The sequence below is a fragment of the Sarcophilus harrisii genome, chromosome 5, assembly GCF_902635505.1.
Source record: "Sarcophilus harrisii chromosome 5, mSarHar1.11, whole genome shotgun sequence".
Classification (NCBI taxonomy): Eukaryota; Metazoa; Chordata; class Mammalia; order Dasyuromorphia; family Dasyuridae; genus Sarcophilus; species Sarcophilus harrisii.
This window is the reverse complement of record NC_045430.1, coordinates 207,853,411-207,874,057: the sequence shown is the minus strand read 5'-3', so window position 1 is coordinate 207,874,057 and position 20,647 is coordinate 207,853,411. Positions and strand designations below refer to the sequence as shown.

Below are 20,647 nucleotides of genomic sequence, written 5' to 3'. Positions count from 1 at the left end.
ATGGTGAAAACTAAAAGTTTAATAGTAAAGAACAAAGCAAATGCTGGGCTAAATTCTAATCTATAAGAATTCTTCAAAGAGCCATATCACATATCACAGAGATATTACATGTAATAACAATTTTCTCTAAGGAAAACATTTCCTCTAATTAAACATTTTTGTCTGTCCTTAAAATCTTAAGAAGACAAAATAAGCATCAAAGGAACAAAATTTTCAAACACAATCCTAAAATCCAGCATCCTGTTGTCACTATTATTAAAGTGAGTTTTATTTCTTCAAAATTAACTTTCATTACCACTATTCTGATTTTTGTAACAAATCTGCAGTGTTGGAAAAATGAAAAGATATGATATCAAAATCAATCAATTAGTAAAGAACAATAAAGTATATGCCTATCAACTGAGAAATGTATAAACAACTGTGTATTAATATAATGAAAATTTTGTATATAAGTAAAACATAGCAATGAAGAACTATAAATACAAAAGAAATCAGAAAAACAAGAGAGGTACCAAATGATGTAGAATGAGGACCAGGAAAAATATACTACAACATTGTATATAGAAAAAAGAACCCATCCTCCCTCACAATTAACTCAAAATACTTAATGTCCTGCTATTTAGAGCTGTATGACACTGGATAAGTCCCTTCATCTTTCTGAATATGTGATGACAAAATGAGGAAGTTAGGCTAGACACCCTGTAAGTCCCCTCTGAATCTGAATTTATAACTCTATGATCAAAAGTATATAATTATTTTTCAAGAAAGTCCTTTGGAAAGCATGTGGTTATAAAAGCGATCCTTAAAGAAAGCTGCACTGAAATTTGATACAAATACTGAATTTCAGATTGATCTAGTCTAACTTCCCACACCCAGTCTTAGAGATGATCAAACAAAGAATTTAAGTATACTTTACACAATCCCATGCTAATGAGACCTGATTTCAGCCATCAAAAATTAAAAGCACAAACAGCCAGATGGCACAGTGGACAGAACTTAGGCCCTTAAGTCAGGAAGGCATGAGTTCAAACCCAGTCTTAGACACTTAATACTTCCTAGTTGTGTGACCCTGGGCAAGTCACATACCCCAACTGCCTCACACATACCCTCCCCCCAAAAAGAAATTTAAAGTAAAACAAATGATAAATTATAGTGACTTAACTTTTTCCTCCACAGATAGGCATAAAATGTCTGCCAGGAGTCCATAGGCAAGTAGAAACAGGATCACCAACAAAACTAGAGTCGTTACCCAGTAGTGAAACAAGTCCACCTTTCTAGAATAACCAGAAATAAGACAAAGATTTCTAAAGCATACAGTGCTCAAAGTCTAGAGGCAAGGGTGAAGGCCTTCCTACCCAGAAGGCCACAGGAAGATCACAGCCCAAAGGTATATACCTTGGACAGTGGACAAAGGCAAAAAGATGGAGAAAGGACAGTTAAAGATGATGGTAAATACTGGTGAAAGGAAGAGCTACAAGCAAAATAAATTTCTAGACCCTGAATGGGTAGGAAGGATTAAAAGGGAAGGAAATAAAGTAAAAGTGAAGAACTAGCATCTGAGGGAGACTGTATGCCTCCATTAGGAAATGGCTGAACAAATTATGGTATGTAATTCAATATTACTGCATGAGAAAATTATAGAAGAGATCATTTCAAAGAATCTTGAAATACTATGAATTGAAACAAAGTTAAGCAAACAGAACCAGGAAAATATTTTTTAAAATAACAATTGTCAAGAAAAACAATTAAAAAACCTGAAAAATGCAACATCCAACATCATCTCCAGAGGAACTATGATGAAATATGTTATCAATCTCCGGATAGAGAAGCTACAGATTCAAGATATCAGAGGAAAAAGAATGAAACGAAAAGAGATACATACAGTTTGAGACACGGCCACAGTATGCATTTGTTTTTCTTGACTATTTCTAGTTATAAGGACTCTTCCCTTAGCTCTAGTTCATTTTTAATTGAGAGGTGAGGGATTATAATGAAGGAAAGGTAGCAAAAAGGTATGTCAAAAAGTCAATGAAACTTTATTTAAATGAACTAAAGAAAAAAAAATAGGAAATTCAGAAATCTGAATCTTTGATACAAAGAAGCAAAATCATTTTCAAAGTAATATATAAAGTTTAATAAATACTTTCAAGTAATATGAAACAGACATTATTGATTCACATAAAATTGTATTTTCTTGTGTGTGTGTGTGTATGGAAATGTTCTTTGGGGGATGTTTAGGTTTAGAATTTAAAACAAAAAAACTTTTTTATTTAAATAATCATAGCTCTTCTGGATATGGTTACCAATTTAAATTTTGAGTACAGATAGAAATATAAGATTAAAAAAAGATAGTAGATCAAACTAGAATGAATGAATGGCAAAAGTAAATAGTTTTGATAATATTTTTTAAAGTTGGAGAAAAATAACAATGTGTTAAACTGATGCTAAGTGAAGTGAGCAGAACCAAGAGAACACTGTACACAGTAACAAGATTATGTGATGACCAACTGTGATGAAACGACTCTTTTCAATAATGAGATGATTCAAGGAAATTCTAATACTTGTGATGGGAAGGGTCACCTGCACCCAGAAAGTGGACTATGGAGACTGAATGCAGTTCAAAGCATAGCATTTTTACCTTTTTGTTGCTTTTTGCTTTTTTTCTTATTTTTTCACCCTTTTAATCTGATTTTTCTTGCACAGCATGACAAATATGAGAATGCTTAGAAGAACTGCACATATTTAACCTATATCAGACTACTAAAAGTCTTGGAAAGGGGGGAAGGGAAGAGAAAAATTTGGAACACACGGCTTTGCAGAGGCAAATGCTGAAAACTATCTTTTCATATATTTAAAAAATAAAATATTTAAAAATATTAAAAGAAAATTTAAAAATAAGTGACCATATAATAACCATGTAAGTTCTTTGAAAATTATAAAGCACTATAAAATAACATCAATATTTACACATTTAAATATTATACAGACAAACTAACAAATTATAAAAAATAAAATAATCTAGACTGGTTATAATTTATTTTGGTTTAGAAATAAGATAAATAGCTTTGAAAGAACAAAGCTGTGGTTTACTTAGGTGCTATCTGATTAGCATACTGTGATTATCTTTAAAAAAAAAAAAAAAAACAAAATCCTCTTTTGAGGTTAAAACTATGAGAAATAACTAAAACTGAGTCTTGAACTAGGCTGAAAGAATTATTGCTACTACCATGGATTAAGTCTAATAACAGGACTGCTACAAAATATTCCGTACAAAACAACAACAACCAAAAAAAAAAAAAAAAACCTTCTTTAAAATGAATCTTTAATGTAGGATCTAAAACCATGTACCAAAATAATATATCAAATAATGAAAAAGGAAGATTGTGGTAAAAAAGGAAGAGTAGCATTTCCAGATTTCAAAATACATTAATGACAGGAATCAAAAAATATTTGATAATCGTTAAAAACAGAAATGGAGATTGGTAGAATGGATAAGACAAAGGACAATCATAAATAATAGAATTTGATAAGTCTGATCTTTAGTAAATCCCAAAACAAATTGCCTAGAAAAAACTCCCTATTTGATAAGGATAGGAAAATTGGAAAGCAGTCAGGCAGAAATTAGACCTAGATTGACATTTCATGGTTTGAAATAAATTCAAAATGTATATATGTTCTGATGTTAATGAACATCCCAAAAAATTATTAGAAACGAATATCATATACCAGGGAATAAAGATAAAAAATTGATCTCTAACATGTTATGGATAGAGACAATTACAAAATACAAAGTTAATCATTTTGATTACATAAAATGTACGTTTCTACACAAATAAAATTAAAGCATTTAGAATGAGAAGCCAAGTGGTCAATGGGATAAATTTTGGATCAATTATCTCTAGCAAGTTTGTCGCCATCGATAACAAAAAGGAAACAAGAAATATATAAGATAAAGGCATTCTTCAATAGTTAGCTAGTCAAAGGACAGAAACAATTCTTAAAAAACAACAACAACAACAACAAAAAAAACACCCTGTAACCTTTTAACAACTAAATGAAAATATGTTCCACATCTTTAATAATGACAATAATGCAAATCAATACAACCTTCTGGGTTCATCTAACATATAGCTCAACTGGCAAATATAAAAATAGGAATTGTGTGAAAACAGGTATTACTGGTGAAACTGAGTCAGTATATAATTCCAAATTGCTCTATAAAACAGATATACTGACTCAGTTTCATCAGTAATACCTGTTGTATATAATTATGTATATAATGTATATAATTATGTATATAAAAATGTTGAATAAGTTATGGAAAGCCTTATTTGAATTTGTCAAGTAAAGCAAGCAGAGCCAAGAAAATAATAAACAAATTTCTCCAATGACATAAATGAAAAAAACAAACAAAAACAAATTGAAAATAAATGTTTCAAAATTATAAAAAATAAAGAGCAAAGAACAAACTAAGCCCCAAAGAGATATGAAAAGCCACCTCTCCATTCTTTTGCAAATCAAGGGGTTGTTCTTCCCCCCCAAAAGTATTGTGTGGAATTTTTCTTTTCAGATAGATGAAAAATACTGTCTTGGTGTCAGGAAGACTTGAGTTCAGATTGTGCTTCAGACACTTACCAGCTGTGTGACTCTGAGGAAGTCACTTAACCTTTGTTTCTTTCAATTTCCCCAACTGTAAAATGTGGATAAGGGCTGTAAGGATCAAATGAGATAATATTTGTGAAGAGTTTAGTACTGTGCCTGGAATACAGAAGGGGTGGCTTAATAAATGCCCGTTTCCTTCCTTTTCTTCCTTTTTTTTTTGAAATAAAAAAAATCTTTGCTCATTCTTGTTGGAGAGTGACATCAGAAGGAATTTAAGCAATGTAAAAACAAGGAGTATCTATAAAAATGTATTTTTCAAAAAAAGAACTATTACTATAATTATTTGATCTATTTTTTTAAGCTATATACAAGTGGTGTTTTGTTTTTGTCTTTCCATTCTTTGATATAAGGAATGACTCTGGGAAGGAAAGGAGAGAGTCATATAGGAAAATGTAGATGCTGTTTTAAAAAGGGGGGGGGGGGAGCAAAAACTTTTAAAAAGAAAAGTCTAAGAGTACAGAATGTCCCTGAGATGAAGAATTAAGAAAAACGGGGGGAAAAAAGTCAATCTTCAAATATACACTGTCACAAATAAAATAAGTATTCAGTTAGGAAGTCCAAAACTATATTAACATTGAAGGTAGTAAGCCATATCCCATTATTATCTTGGGAAAATCACTAATTTCTCTGTCTCAGTCTCTTCATCTATGTAAGACAGAACCTAGATGTTCATCATTACAATTCTATTATCATTTTAGGCTTCACTCCAAGGGTTTGCATAATTTATAATTATATATGTTCAGAGTAAATATTTTAGAGAAAATACTGCTATTACCTTAATTTTCTTATCTGAACCACAGAAAAACCGTGGGTTCAATCCAATCATTTATTAAGTCCTTACTAGAGACACAATGGATAGAACTGGCCTCCAATCTTGAAGTCAATCTCTGAAACACACTAGCTGTGTGATCTTGGACAAGTCACTTAACCTGTCTATAGTCTAAGCTACGGCTTCTGAAATGTTTTCCATTTACAACCTCTTTTTGTCAGAGAAGTTTTTATGCAACCCTGTCTCAAGTCTGAGTCAAGATGTTTCTGACAGCATATATGTATGCACAGTGCAAAGCACAGTGTTTTGAGTTCAAACCAAGGCTGCAATGAAGTTTTGCATTGTAATACGGACAAAGCCCTGTCAGAAACACTTCAGATTCATTATGTATTTGACTTTGAATTAATTATTAGCAATTGTGTTCAGAAATCTTTAACTGTTGTCAAATTTTTCATAATCCCCACATTCAGCTATGTGACGGTTTCAACTCACAGCATAAGAAGCTTTGCTCTAAGCAATTCTCTAAGGTGCTGATTTGCATCAGTAGAGTTTCCTCATTTGGGATTTCCTTGAACCAAAGAGACTACAGGTCTAATCTCCATCTCTATCCCTACTATTTTCTGGGTGTTAGGGATATATTAACAAAAATCAAATCAGTTCCTGTCCTACAGAACCTTACATTCTATAGGAGAGATAAAATATACATACAAATAATTAAACAGAAGTTCTAAGATATCAATAAATCTTTATAGTCAAAAACTTGATTTAAAGGATCAACCAACATTTCTTTTAAAGCAACCATTTGACTAGAAAAGTTATTGCTTTTATCACCATACCAAGGGTTTGAGATTCTATTTCCTCTTATTTACTCCTTTGTCTATACCCCACTATTTTCAGCAACGTATAGAAAATCTTACTGTAGAATTCAAGTACATTTTGGCTTCTGTGACTGATTTCTCAGAAGTTAACATTAAGTACAAGATACTCATTTGGGCCTACAAAAGGGCACATCAAAAATAGGATTTTCTTTCTCATCATAAAGCAAAAGCAATTACGGCTGTAAATTAAACTTCAGGAAGAGTTGGTAAATGTGATAAATGTGTAAACTGTTTTAGTAGTGTCAATGGAAGGTTTAGCAAATTGACCTCAATTCTTATCATGACAAAGAAAGATGACTATATCCACTTAAAACTCAATGTTGTGCTATCAGCCAACAAAACCTCTCACACAAATTATTTCAGACGGTTTATCATAATGCTAGAAAATGAAAATAGTGGTTAAAACCTAGATATTCCTACTTTGAAATTTAAGAAAATCCATTAAAGTCAAAAAAAAATTTAAGGTAAAATTTTTCTTTAATTTGCCTTTTCATAAAAATAAGCAGTTTTATTTCAAATACAGCTAAGACATCTATATAATCTATATTAAATAACAAATTTTTCTAAGACAATAAAATCTTGCTCAGTGTAAATAAGATTTTGCTTTAATTAGTCAAAAAAAGCATTTATTAAGTACCTACTTTGGAACAGGCACTACATATGCAAAGATAAAAAAACCAAAAAAGTCTGCCAGTAAGTAATGAATATTCTAGTCCAAAATAATATGCACTTATGCATGCATACATATGTGTATATATGTATAAGAATGTATATATGTACATTTAAAAATAATTACTTGGAATGAGAAGAGTTCTTGTAGTTAGGGAAAGAAAAGACTTCATTTAGAAGGTGGAATTTGTACTAAATCTAGAACCTTCTCTTGGTTATACAGTTTTTTAAGTGCTATTTTCCCCCCTTCCAGGAATATATTAAATTCACAGGAGAGGTAGAAACAAGGGGAAGAGATTGCCTTTGTCTTTCTTTTTTGTGCTATGTGTTTTTCATCCAATATTAGCAATCTAAATTTCCTTATCTTTGGAAGAATTAATTTTCAACTCACTGTGGCTACTGAAATTAATAATTTTAAAAATCCAAATCTTTTGCAAAGATGACTTTTATTTTTTTTTCTTTAAGAACTGTAAGAATTAATTGACAGTAAGAGATTCTGGAGCTTAACTAGGAATTCTAAAACAATCATTTGCATTTTTATAGCCTAAAACAAAAACAAAAAATCCTTAATGCCCTTTGCATGCATGTGTGGGGCCCACAACACACACACACACACACACACACACACACACACACAATGTCACAACTGAAAAAAAAAAAACACTTTTTGACATCACATATGAAATCTGGTATCATTTAACAAGATCCTGAGATCTACTTAAATGCTTAAAGAAAAATAACATCTGTTATAATAATTACAGCTACAAAAGAAGACTTACATATTATAACTGGCAAAGATAAATAATTAAAAGTACCAAATATACAAAATGGATTATTTCAATTAAGAAACTAAGTTCTAATGAAGTACTAATTTTTTAAAGAGACACAAGGAATACCTTTATATTTCAAGTTTATTTAGAAATAGAAAATACAAGTAATTTAATTAAATTGTGCAAATCTATATTACAGCAATCTGTACAAATTGTAAATTCAGGGATGCATTAGTAACTATAGTCAGTGCAATCAAAACATTATCAGCTATCCTCACTGCTACTAATGCTGATCCTCATAAGTGAAATGTGTTGTAAAATCAGGCAGAATGGGCTGGATAGAGACTATAGTAGACTTGTAGAATGAATAAGCATTCCTTAATTAGCCCATCAGGTTAAGTGCAAGCATTAATGGGCCTTTCCTAAAGTCTAGCATGACATCTTTCTCCAAACATGGCCAAGAAGAAAGTTCCATTAGCAATATTAATACAAGCTTAGTTGATCATTTTCATTCAATTAACTTCTTTCAATTAAATAGATAGCTTGACAAAAGCAGTGATAAAAGACCTGAAGGGACAGCTGATGACTCGAACTGAACATTAGTGTGCGAGAGGTCGCTGGTATTAAACGGACTGTAAATCTAGCATTCAATTTGGAAAATGCATTTCTTCTGCTCTCAGTCTGTTAATGAACAATTTTAGCTGACTAGATATGTTTGCGGCAGAAATTTCATGGCAAGTCAAGCACCCCTTTTCTCTTTTTTTCCTCTCCAATAGTTAAATTCTTAGTAGTGGTGGTTTCTTGCCAATATTCCAGACACTATAACTTACTACTTCTTGCCTACCATATTAAAGAATAAGAATATACTGAAGACATTTTGAAATAATTTACATTAAGCCCACATTAAATTAATATTCTTATTTTTACTGCAGCATATCAAGTAAAAGGTGACAATTAGAAAAAGCAAATCTATAAAAAATCTTATAAAAATAATATGGCAACAAAGTAACATGAATAATTTGACAACTGGAAAATTTGCTGAATTCCAATGGTACTCTAAAAAAATTATTTCTTCATTAAAACAGAAACAAGCTGGGAAAAAAGGTTTATTTCCTTTGAATTATACTCATTTAAAAGGAAGAATGCACACACTGTACCTTGAATAACTGAATCCATCGTTTTTGTTCCATTTGTATACATTGCTGCATTTCAGTATTAGTTGTAACTCCCACACTTTTAAATGCTACAATATATTCTTCACGAACTTCTGGTTTGGTTTCAGGATAAGCCAATTTGATGATTCCTAAACAAGCATCTCGAAGGCATCGTGATAATATTATAAGCTCTTGTAATGTAAAAGGCATCATTGATGATTGTCTTTGACCTACAACTGAAAGAAAAAAAAAACCTGTTATATTTTCTTGTAAAATTAGTGTCATTTTTCATAGAAAGTTAATTGTCTGGTGAACTCTATTACTCTCACACTATTTTCTAAATTTATTAAGCAATATAATCAGGGAAAGCCAATCTTCAAAATGCTTACCTTCTATGGGATCACCGAAGAATTCATTATCATGAATGGAAATTAGCGAATGACTAAACAAGGAACTAAAAAGGTAAAAGAGTGGGATGATTCGACTGGAATCTTCTAAGGACATGGGAGAACCTCTTGATATGACCTGAAGCAATGGTACCATGGACCTTGAATTGAGGGAACAAAAAAGAAAATTTACAATCCATGTAAGATTAGTGTGTGTGTATCAATTAATGATGGTTAGCAACTAAGAACCAATTAGGGCAGCCTGAAAATGGAAAAGATTATTTCCTGATGTAGAGTATTAAAAAAAAAAAAAAAAAAAAAAAAAGACTGAGACGTAGGAGTGATTCCTATATGGCCTATAAAGTCCCTTCCAACCCAAAGACTCCATAGTTTTACAAAACACTTGGTAACTTTGCTTCCTTTACTGGTACAAAATTCAATGGGACAAAAGGTATGTGAAGCCTAAAAAATAATCTTACCAGAAAAACAATTAATTAGCATAATCCTAAAAAATACTGAGGTTTGAAACTCCTATGTCTGCAGATGATATCCTGTAAAAGTCATCATCATCCTGCCAATATATTTTAGGAGTCTGACAAATAATCCCAACACAAGAAATGTTTACCTTTTCTTTTAAGTCATCAATTTCTATGAGGACAGATGCTTCATTCTTAGTAACTGTTTTAGCAACCAAATTTACTGCCTTGTAAAACAATGGGTGTTTCATCATAAATCTTTGCTGACATTAAAAGTTCTTTATTTTTTTCATTTTGAATAAATTTTAGAGTTCTAATAAATGTTTGTGCTTACTCTCTTGCTCCAGAAAGTAATTAAGGAGTTTTGAAAAAACATCTTTTCCTCTGACTCTGACCTAATTATAATTCTGACTTTTCTCTATAGTCACATACAGAGGCTCCAATACCACAGATTTGTGAATCTGTAATCAGTAACTGTATGATTCTGGACAAATCATTTAATTCTCCTTGATTCAGCTTTTTTGATAGTTAAAGGAAAGATCTTAATTAAAATGACCTTTAAGATCTCTTTCCTAAATCCAAAATTCAATTATTTTAGAGAAGCAGATAAATAGAAAAGGATACTTTAATAATAAACAATCCTGACTTTGTTTTAAATAGCCCATAAACTTCTGGGAAACAAGAATAAGACTGACAAAAAGGATCCTTAAAAAGAGGCTTAAGACAGGGGTTAAGGAAACACAAATTTTTTTTTTCCTATTGATTTCTCTCATTACATACTTCAATTCAATTGAAACTCATTTTTAAATGGATCAACTTCAAATAGTTTTAAACAAATAGGAGTTAATGTTACTGTATTGGAAATAATAATAGTTTAGGAGCCAGAAAATTTAACATAAGAGGATCTATTACAGACTTTAATATCTTACATAAAAACTTTAATTTCTGTACCTAATAACTTCAGTGTAATTCAAACTCTTAACAGTCCCTTTACAACTTTTCAAAGATGTGAGAAAAAGGATTCAGCATCAATCATCCAAGTACATAAATTTAAGATAGGAATAAGAACGGTGACCCTAGAGCTGTCATTTCACTAGTGTTGGCAATTACTAGTGAGAAAACATCTATCTAGCTGTATTTTCTCCAACATATATTCATAGCTTCCTAAAGCATTGAGGAATTAAATGATTTATCCAGGATAATAAAAGGAATGTGTAAAGACCTAACTTGAGTCCAGACTGAACCCTAAATAGAAATCCCTGTATTTACTACACCATTTATTCAAGCACTATAAAATAACAAGATTTTGATTGGATCAGCATCCCAAACTAATTTTCTAAGAGCACCCTTTGGTGAATTCACAGAATTCATCCCTACATTGAAAAGATACAGCATACAAATCTTTCTTATGGAGGGGGCAAAAAACAAAACAAAACAAAACAAAAAAAAAAAAACAGAAACAAACAACAAAACAAATATTGCTACTTCTAAAAATGTGGTAGGCTAACAGCTTGCCTTTGGAAAGTATGTTCATATAAGCTGGGGAATGATTGAACAGATAATAGCATGTGAATGTGGTAGAATACTATTGTGTTATAAGAAATAACGAAGAGGATAGTTTCAGAAAAAACAAAAGACTTACATGAACTATTGCTAAATGAAATAACAGAACCAGGAAAACAATTTCTACAGTAAAAGCAATATTGTGGAGATAGTAACTCTGAAAGATTTAGTAATGCTTATGGAACACAATTCCAAAGGATTCATGCTGAAACCTACTATCCAACTCTATAAACAGAACTAGTAAACTCAAAGTGCAGGGGGGAGCATATTTCCTTCTATTTCTTTCCTTTTCTTGTTTTTCCTTTGGAACATAATTAATGCAATATCATGTTTTACATAGCTATAAATATTTCCAATGAGGTTTCTTTTCCTTGCTTTTTCAATGGGCAGGGATAGGTAAAGGTGAAGGAAAGAACATGGAACAGAATATAAACAAAATTGAATTGTTTTTTTAAAAAGCACTTTCTTGGAACTATGCTCAAAAAGTTATCAAACTTGCATACCCTTTGATCCAGCAGGTTACTACTGGGCTTATATCCCAAAGAGATCATAAAGAAGGGAAAGGGACCTGTATGTGCATGAATGTTTGTGGCAGCCCTTTTTGTAGTGGCTAGAAACTGGAAACTGAGTGGATGCCCATCAATTGGAGAATGGCTGAATAAATTGTGGTATATGAATGTTAAGGAATATTATTGTTCTGTAAGAAATGACCAACAAGATGATTTCAGAAAGGCCTGGAGAGACCTACACGAACTGATGCTGAGTGAAATGAGCAGGACCTGGAGATCATTATATAGTTCAAAAACAATACTATATGATGACTAGTTCTGATGAACCTGGCCATCCTCAGCAATGAGATCAACCAAATTATTTCCAATGGAGCAGTAATGAACTGAACCAGCTACGCCCAGAGAAAGAACTCTGGGTGATGACTAAAAACCATTACATTGAACTCCCAATCCCTATATTTATGCCCACTTGCATTTTTGATTTCCTTCACAAGCTAATTGTACAATATTTCAGAGTCTGATTCTTTTTGTACAGCAAAATAACGTTTTGGTCATGTATACTTATTGTGTATCTAATTTATATTTTAATATATTTAACATCTACTGGTCATCCTGCCATCTGGGGGAGGGGGTAGGGGGTAAGAGGTGAAAAATTGGAACAAGAGGTTTGGCAATTGTTAATGCTGTAAAGTTACCCATGCATATAACCTGTAAATAAAAGGCTATTAAATAAATAAACAAAAAGAAAGAAAAAAAAGGAAAAAAAAACACTCGTTTACAACTGCTTTCCTTTGTTATTATCACCATCTTCAATGGTGCAGAGAGGATAGGAATATTTATCCTCCTATTATTGATGAAATTAAAACTTAGAAAAGTTATTAAGATCTGTATTCAAGCTAGTATAAAGAGGAAGAAATGGATCTGAATATGACAGTCTTGGGTTGTTAGGGGGTTGAGGAATTATGTTCCCTATGTCTAGGAAGGGAAGGCAGATTTTAAAGCACAATCTAAGAAATTAAGCTTATTTTGATACCAATAATTTGTTGCATATTGATATTTCTGGCCATTTATATTTAATATTTTTAAATAGAAAGTACTTAGTGGCACATTTTTCTATTTGCACTGCAAAGAATATTAGCTTTTTATATAAGTGTTTGAGAAAAGTTGCATTAAGACAACAAAAATATAATATGAAATCACATTATAAATGGTTTTATGATCTCACAATAATAGAGTGTTTTAGGGAAATAAATATTTAACATCTTTAGTAAAAGGCTCTATAAAAGATTCCTCACCAACTTTTTATTCATTTATATTTTAATAACAAATGGATTTGAATTTCAGGAGGATAAATAGAGATCACATATATATGGAAAACCTGTTTTGCAAGGGATCTTTAAGTAACTAAAGCAGCCTGATAACATTCCTCTTCTGGAACAGTTTTTAAAACAATATAAAGTTAAGAGCTTCCCCTTAGGGACCAAAATTACAGATGTACCCCACCCATCAATGCCTTATCAGCAAAAATACCTGTCAAACCTGCTATAGCCGATAATTACAATTTCAACAAATCTAAAACAATGCAGGCAGAATCATAATAGAAAAACTCACTACATTCCATAGATGCAATAGGAGACCCCAAAATTGGTCAATCCAATGACTTTTGCCCTACCTCCTCTTTTAGCTACTACTTCACATTGTCAGACACAAGGAGGTTGCAAAGAGTTTAACTGTCTCTTTCAAAAGCAAAAGAATAATGGTTGACTAAGTGATATTGGGTAAAGACTTCATTGTGCTGTCTTGGCATCTGCCTGCCTGGATAGCAACTGGTATTTCACACAGTGAATAATAAACAAGTAAATCTAGTTAAAACAGTAATATGCAAAAGCTATACCCATTCCTGAACCAACTATAAAATGTAGTTATGCAAATACCATTTATTTTTTGTTCAAGTGATTTTAATTATTGTAATACGCATTTTTAAAATGTGAAATTAAGTACTGAATTCTTTTAAAAATAGCATGGTTACCCTTTTAGAATAGTTTAAAAATAATTCTCCTGTAAATAAGGAAGGGAGAACTAGAAAACTTAAAGAGATTTCTTCTAGAACTATAACATACAATATATGCCCAATATTGAGGGCAATTTGAAGCTTTAATGCTTATTTAAATGCTTATTTAATACTACCTTGTATTACAATTTTGAGTAATTATTTTCAAATTAAACACAAAAATAATTTCTCTGTCCTCTCCCAGAAAAAGTATTTTACAGCAAGAAGTCTTAAAAATTAACTTCTAATCGTTGTTGATTGCAATTCTCCTTACATAAGACTTCATATACTGAGTAACATATAAATGAGTTCAGTAAAACAAATCAGACAATCAAATGTGATAATATTTGTGAAACAATTACCACAGAGCCTGTCACATCGTAGCTGCTTAATAAACTGCTTGCTCCCTTCCCAGATTATAAGAAACATTTAACCATTTAACACAATCTAAACATTTAGTGTACATAGATAATTTTTGCCTGAAGCGTTAAGAAAATTCAGTTTACTCTAGCCCTGTATTAGTTTACTTAAATATTTTCATGAATTAAACACACCAAAATCGTAATTTTAAAACCTGTCATAACTACACTAATCCTATCAATAATTGTTGGGGGAAAAGGGGGGGGAGGGAGGAGAGGAGGAGAGAAGGCACCATGCTGTTAATTAAGAATCTGTAAAATTAATATCCTATTTTTCTTTCACAGATCATAGCTCCACTTCCTGGCTAAGGTGCATGTGTTCCTAACAAATAAGAAATAATCAAGCAGAGTTAAAAGCAATATCTGTTGCTAAGCTGTGACACTACAACAAGTAAGTGAAAATTTCCTGTCATCCTGACTCCCAATCTCATTCTCTATTAAGCAAAGCTTAATAGAGCCAACAGGTGGTAAGCCATAACAGGTTAAAAGGCAAAAAGTCAACTTCAAACCTCAACAAATGAAAGTTTGCACCACTCTAGAGTGAAGAAAGTTAATTTAAATAACAAATTCATTCTTTTATGTGATTTCCTATAAAATACTGTAAAGTATGAGTAAAGATATACTGAATTTTAAATCTGGTTTGAGCACTAATTTAGTTAGTGCAGACCTTTATAATAACCTGATTTTTAATATCATTTATTAACAGTAAAAATGATACATAATATCATAGCACCAAATAGTATTATTATGAGAACCAAAGGATTAAATGACAACTTCAGTGTTTTAATGGAGCAAGCTATTCAACCTAAGTATACATTCTTTGACAGTAGTAACATCTATTTCTTTCTTAGAAAGGAGAGTTAAATAAGTCTAGTCAAGGTAGGGATTTCTATGGTCAATGTCAAAAGGCTCTAAAAGGCAAAAATGATTTCCCTATAAGACTCCTCAGCTTTCATGGCATCATCTCTAAGTTTTTTCATCTTGGAGCACTATGCCACCATACAGATGTGGGCTTCACAAGATGCTGCAACAACTGCAGTAGCATTTAATTTTGTACCAACAAAGAACATGACTTCAGTAGTCGGAATAGTTCCTGATAATATAGGTATTCAAGGTGTGAAGTGAGTCTTTGGTCTTCCAAAGTTAGCTTGTAACTGTGATTTGAATACTTCAATTCCCTCCAACTACACCATTTTCATATGTATAGTTTTTCCCACTTAGAAAATAGGTTTTACTTTCCTTTTCTCCTTTTTTCTTTTTTTAACAACAACAAAACCCTCCTTGGGATAACAGGTATTAAATAAAATCTACTCTGACTGGCTTCTAAGTAGAACTACTTTGCAATCAACAGAAAGAACAAGGAAACCTCTTATCGAAAACAGTAGAATGGGAACTAGAAACAATAAGATGAAGCTTCTAGAATCTATTACAATTCAAAGAAATAAAAATTAATAAGTAATAACAGAAGAAATACTCATTTCAAACTATATTCAAATCTAGAAATTGCTTGACTTTTTATTACTTTGGAGAACATCTACACTTCACTCCTGAAAATAGAAAAATTTAATCTGTATGTTACTAGCACACAGTACTTTCTAATAATGGTCTTTTATACAGGAAAATCTCTACTTCCTATTGTCTAGTAGAGATTACAATGATACATATTTTTAAACGAGTTTCTTTGAATTTAAGAATGAATGTAATAGAAGCAGCTAGGTGGTGCAGTGGATAGAGCATCAACCCTGAAGTCAAGAGGACCTGAGTTCAAATCTGATCTCAGACACTTAACACTTCCTAGCTGTGTGACCCTGAGCAAGTCACTTAACCCCAAATGCCTCAGCAAAAATAAAGAAATAAAGAATGAATGTGATATTTTGTTCAACTGACATTTAAATAAGTGAATTTAATAAATTTTGGCTGATATATATGGATTGTCAGGTAAACATGAAAATTTTTCTAGGAACAATGTGGTATATAGTTTGAGAACAAAAAAAAATCAAAAAGATCTGTGTTTAAATTTTAAGCCTCAATTTACTCATAAGTAAAATGAAAATAATCATATCTATAGTATATACTTAATAGGTTATTGGGAGCCTCAAAAGAAATAATATACATGGCACTTTGGTAATGCATTTATCCAATTTTAAAGTGTTTTTTTAAAAGTAAGTTACAAAAGAAAGGAAAATTCAGAGATTTTTACCAAAGAGGAAAGGTCAAATGATAAGAACAGACAATTTTCAGATGAAGAAAATAAAGCCATCTATAGTCATGAACAAACTTTAAATAAAAAACAAAGTTTAAATAACTATTGATTAAATAAATGCAAATTAAAACAACTCTGAGATACTACCTTACATCTCTCAGATTTGCTAAGATGACAGGAAAATATAATGATAAATGTTGGAAGGGATGTGGGACACTAATAGACTGCTGGTAGAGTTGTGAACTGATCGAACCATTTTGGAGAGAAATTTGGAACGATGCCCAAAGGGCTATAAAATTGTCCATACCCTATGATCCAGTAGTGACATTACTGGGTCTGAATCTCAAGGAAATCACAAAAAGGGGAAAAGGACCCATATGTGCAAAAAATGTTTGTAGCAGCTCTTTTTCTGGATGCAAAGAATGGGAAAATGAGCAGATACCCATCAATTGGGGAATAGCTGAATAAATTATGGCATGTGAAAGTAATGGAATATTGTTATTTTATAAAAAATGATGAACAAGTTGATTTTAGAGAGGTGTGGAAAGATTTACATAAACTAATGCTGAGCAAAACAAGCATAACCAGGAATACATTGTACACGATAACAGGAAGATTATGAAATGATCAACTATAAAAGACTTCTCAGTGGTTCAATGATCCAAAGTAATCCAATAAACTTTGGATGAAAAACACCATCTACAACCAGAGAGAGTACACCATGAACACTGAATGTAAATCAATACATGCTATGTTCATTTTTTTTCTTTTTCTTATTTGTCTTTTTCTGGTAGTTTTTCCCTTTTGTTCCCTTTTGTTCTGATTTTTCTCTACCAACATGATTCATAAAGAAATGTATTAAAAAGAAAAAAAATTGAATGTACATATATAACCAGGGAAAAAAATTAAGAAGAAATAAAGAGAAAAGAAAACGTTTTTAATTCCACATTTTTAAAGCAGCCGTGGAAATAGATTATGTGTACCAACATAAAAAAGATACAGGTACATATTTAAAATTCTCCTTATTTTAGGAACAGAAAGCATTTAAAATTATTTCCAATTACAAATATATTAAAATGACTAGCAAAATGCCTACTTGCAATAGTTTTGTCCATATTCATCCACTTTGTATATCAAAACTTGATTGCCCCATATCATTTCATCTCATTTTGCAAGCATTTAAAATACACACCCTGTAATCATCCGGGTTGTCATTGATGATATTAGATACCAAAGGTGTCTCAGAAACCTGGCATTAAAGGCTAAACTGTAGAGAAGCCTAAAAAGAAAGAAAAAAAATGACAGTAAGTAAATTCATACAATACATATTTATTTTTCATGGATAACGTGATGTGCAAAATATTTACACTTTTAACATAATAATTTCATGGGGGCTTTAATAGCTAATAGTCATAAGCTAAAAAGGCATTTAACATAAACAATCACGGTGCAAGCCCTCATTAGATCACGTCAAGATCATTACAATAATTTGTTGGTTATTCTCTGAGCATCAAACCCATTCAGTCCATTTCCCACTCAGGCCATCAAATAGCTCTCTGTCATGCCCCAAACAATAGACTCCAGTATCAAACATAATATGCTGTTTGACAAACCCTTCATAACCTGCATAGCCTCTGACCTTTCCAACACTCCTACAACCTACTCTTTCCTGATCCCTCACATACTCTAATTAAGTGAAACTAGCCTCCTTGAAATGCAACTCACACAGAATTGTCTCTCTCTACTCCATGCACCTTTATTGGCTGTCTTCCATTCCTGGATCATTCTCCCTCCTTATGCCCTGTGAAATCCTTAAAGTTTCAGATGAAAGCCTACCTTCTGCATGAAGTCTTTCCTGATCTGCTATCCTGTGTATCTTATTGTTTAATTGCTTGCATGTTGCTTTCCCCTAATTAGATAGTGAGCAATCAGTTTGTTTTTCTTTGCATTCCCACTGCCTGGCAAAAAGTAAGCATTGAAATTCTTGTTGATTTGATTAGAATTCAGCTTGATATAGATATATAAATGCAGATAAAGGCTAAATGGTAATGGTACAGACAAATCAGAATACAAGTCACACCATCAGTACAACAATGCCGTTATACCATATTATTTCTAATACACTGCAATATTTCTCATTGGGAGTTACTAATACATAGTACCATCTCACAGTAGCTAATCATTTTAATTTAATTTACTCAATTAGAATGACTGGCATAAAACTGAAGGGTTCCTAAGTGATAAAAAGGCCAACTGAGTACAGACAAACCTAGGCAAAATACATCAACCAATTCAATAGCTAACAAACAGATAAGACATTTCCCAAAAGCCCGCCCTCTTAACTTCCCTCAATTTCAGAGTATAAAAGCAAAAAATATAAAAGCAAAAAATAACAACAACAACAAAAAACTAGTGACCATACTAATAACTTATACATCTCCATAAAATTTCTGAGAAATTTACACGTAAGATTCTTGATTAATTCATGAGAAGAAAACAAGTAGGTTTACAAACACATTCTAGAACAAACCCCATGTTTACACTGATACAACTGCTTAAAATATAAAAAGAATATGAGGTTCTACTGAATCTATTATTAATTTGTTTCATTTAGTAGAACAAAAAATGATGGTCACCAATAACAGGTCTCCTGTGGATACATTAAAATTGTAAATGATTTCTTCATAGAATGAGATAAATTTATTCAATGATTTTCTGAATATTACTATCAGAACTATTACTAACTCAGAACACTGCACAGCTAATTAAATGAAATCTAACATTAACGAATAAGTCTAACAATTTACACAGGAAAAACCAAGTAAATTTAGAATTTTGCTAAACTATGGCAAGAGAGGATAGCATGATGTAGTTGATAAAAAGTTGCACTTGGAATTAGGAAATCTTTGATTCAACTATGTCTTATTAATTGAACTGACCTTGTGCAAGTCACTGACCCTCACCAAGTCTATTTTCTCATCTGTAAAATGAAAAGATTGGAACTTATGATCTCTATGAATTCTTCTGGTTCTAAACACATGATCCTATAAGGCAAAAGTATGACCTTTTAGGTCACATACCTTAAAAAGACACTGTGGACACTCCACTGAACCCATAATTGAACAGGAACTAGAGAGTGGGTTAGATTGCATTTGGATATTGTATAGTATATTTAATACCTCCAAGCTTCTATCTAAAAGAAAATCTTCATTTTTAACACCAATACTCCCATTATTAATGGGAATTAATTGACTCAAATAAAACAGTTTCTAGGGAATCAAAAGTTCCAAGTGAATCAAAGGGCAACGTAGAGAAATGTGACAGGAATAAAAAGCCTATAGCATATTGTCATTTTTCTTTGATATCAAAGAGAAAAAAGACTGGAAAAGGAGGTGGAATAATTTTGCAAACTGAGTAAGGAAACAACAGGTTCACAATCCCAAATTGCACTAGAATTCACATTAAGTCATAAAATCTAGAGCAAATTGCCCAGGCAGTTTGGGTAAATCTCATATGAAACTTTATGTGAAGACATGTACAAAAAGGCATGATAGGTTATGGTTTGTATTACTGAGGGAATTCATTTTAATGAGATCACAGATCCAATGAAATATGAACATGAATTATATTTCTATTGTTATTATTAAAATCATAGAGGCTAAAATTAAAGAAAATTTATGAAAAATAGAACACTGTAAGGAAAAATCTTCCAATTACAGTGAAAAGACAGTTTAGAAATCAATCTTGGTAGACAAAAGATAAAAGCAAAGCATGTTAAATCACTTAAAGGAAAATTAGAAGTGGTTTCAATCAATCTAAGAAACCTAAAGATAAACTGAAAAGATGGAAGAAGCTTTGATATACTTTTAGTGATCCAATTTTAGCATTCTCATCACTCTTTCATGGTGACTCTCACTATATTTCCTTTCGGAAGCAAGAAACTGGGAAAACATCTTCACAGTTAAAGGTTCTGATAAAGGCCTCATTTCCAAAATATAAGCGTCAATTTAAGAAACCAACCATTCTCCCAATTGATAAATGGTCAAGGATATTAACAGACAATTTTCAGATAGAAATTGAAACTATTTCCATATATGAAAGTTTCCAAATCATTAAATCAGAGAAATGCAAATTAAAAG

General features: G+C 31.6%; 1 protein-coding gene across 4 annotated transcripts in view; it reads right to left on the bottom strand.

Moving 5' to 3' along the window:
* UBE3C (ubiquitin protein ligase E3C) overlaps positions 1 to 20,647 on the bottom strand; it is a 165,479-nt gene that overhangs the window by 75,951 nt on the left and 68,881 nt on the right. For all 4 annotated transcript variants that reach the window (XM_031939550.1, XM_031939551.1, XM_031939552.1 and 1 more), the window contains 3 exons: positions 17,701 to 17,787; positions 9,292 to 9,449; positions 8,906 to 9,138 (listed from right to left, as the gene is read on the bottom strand). In XM_031939550.1, the coding sequence (XP_031795410.1) occupies positions 8,906 to 9,138; positions 9,292 to 9,449; positions 17,701 to 17,787 (478 nt within the window). The remainder of the gene's footprint in view (positions 1 to 8,905; positions 9,139 to 9,291; positions 9,450 to 17,700; positions 17,788 to 20,647) is intronic.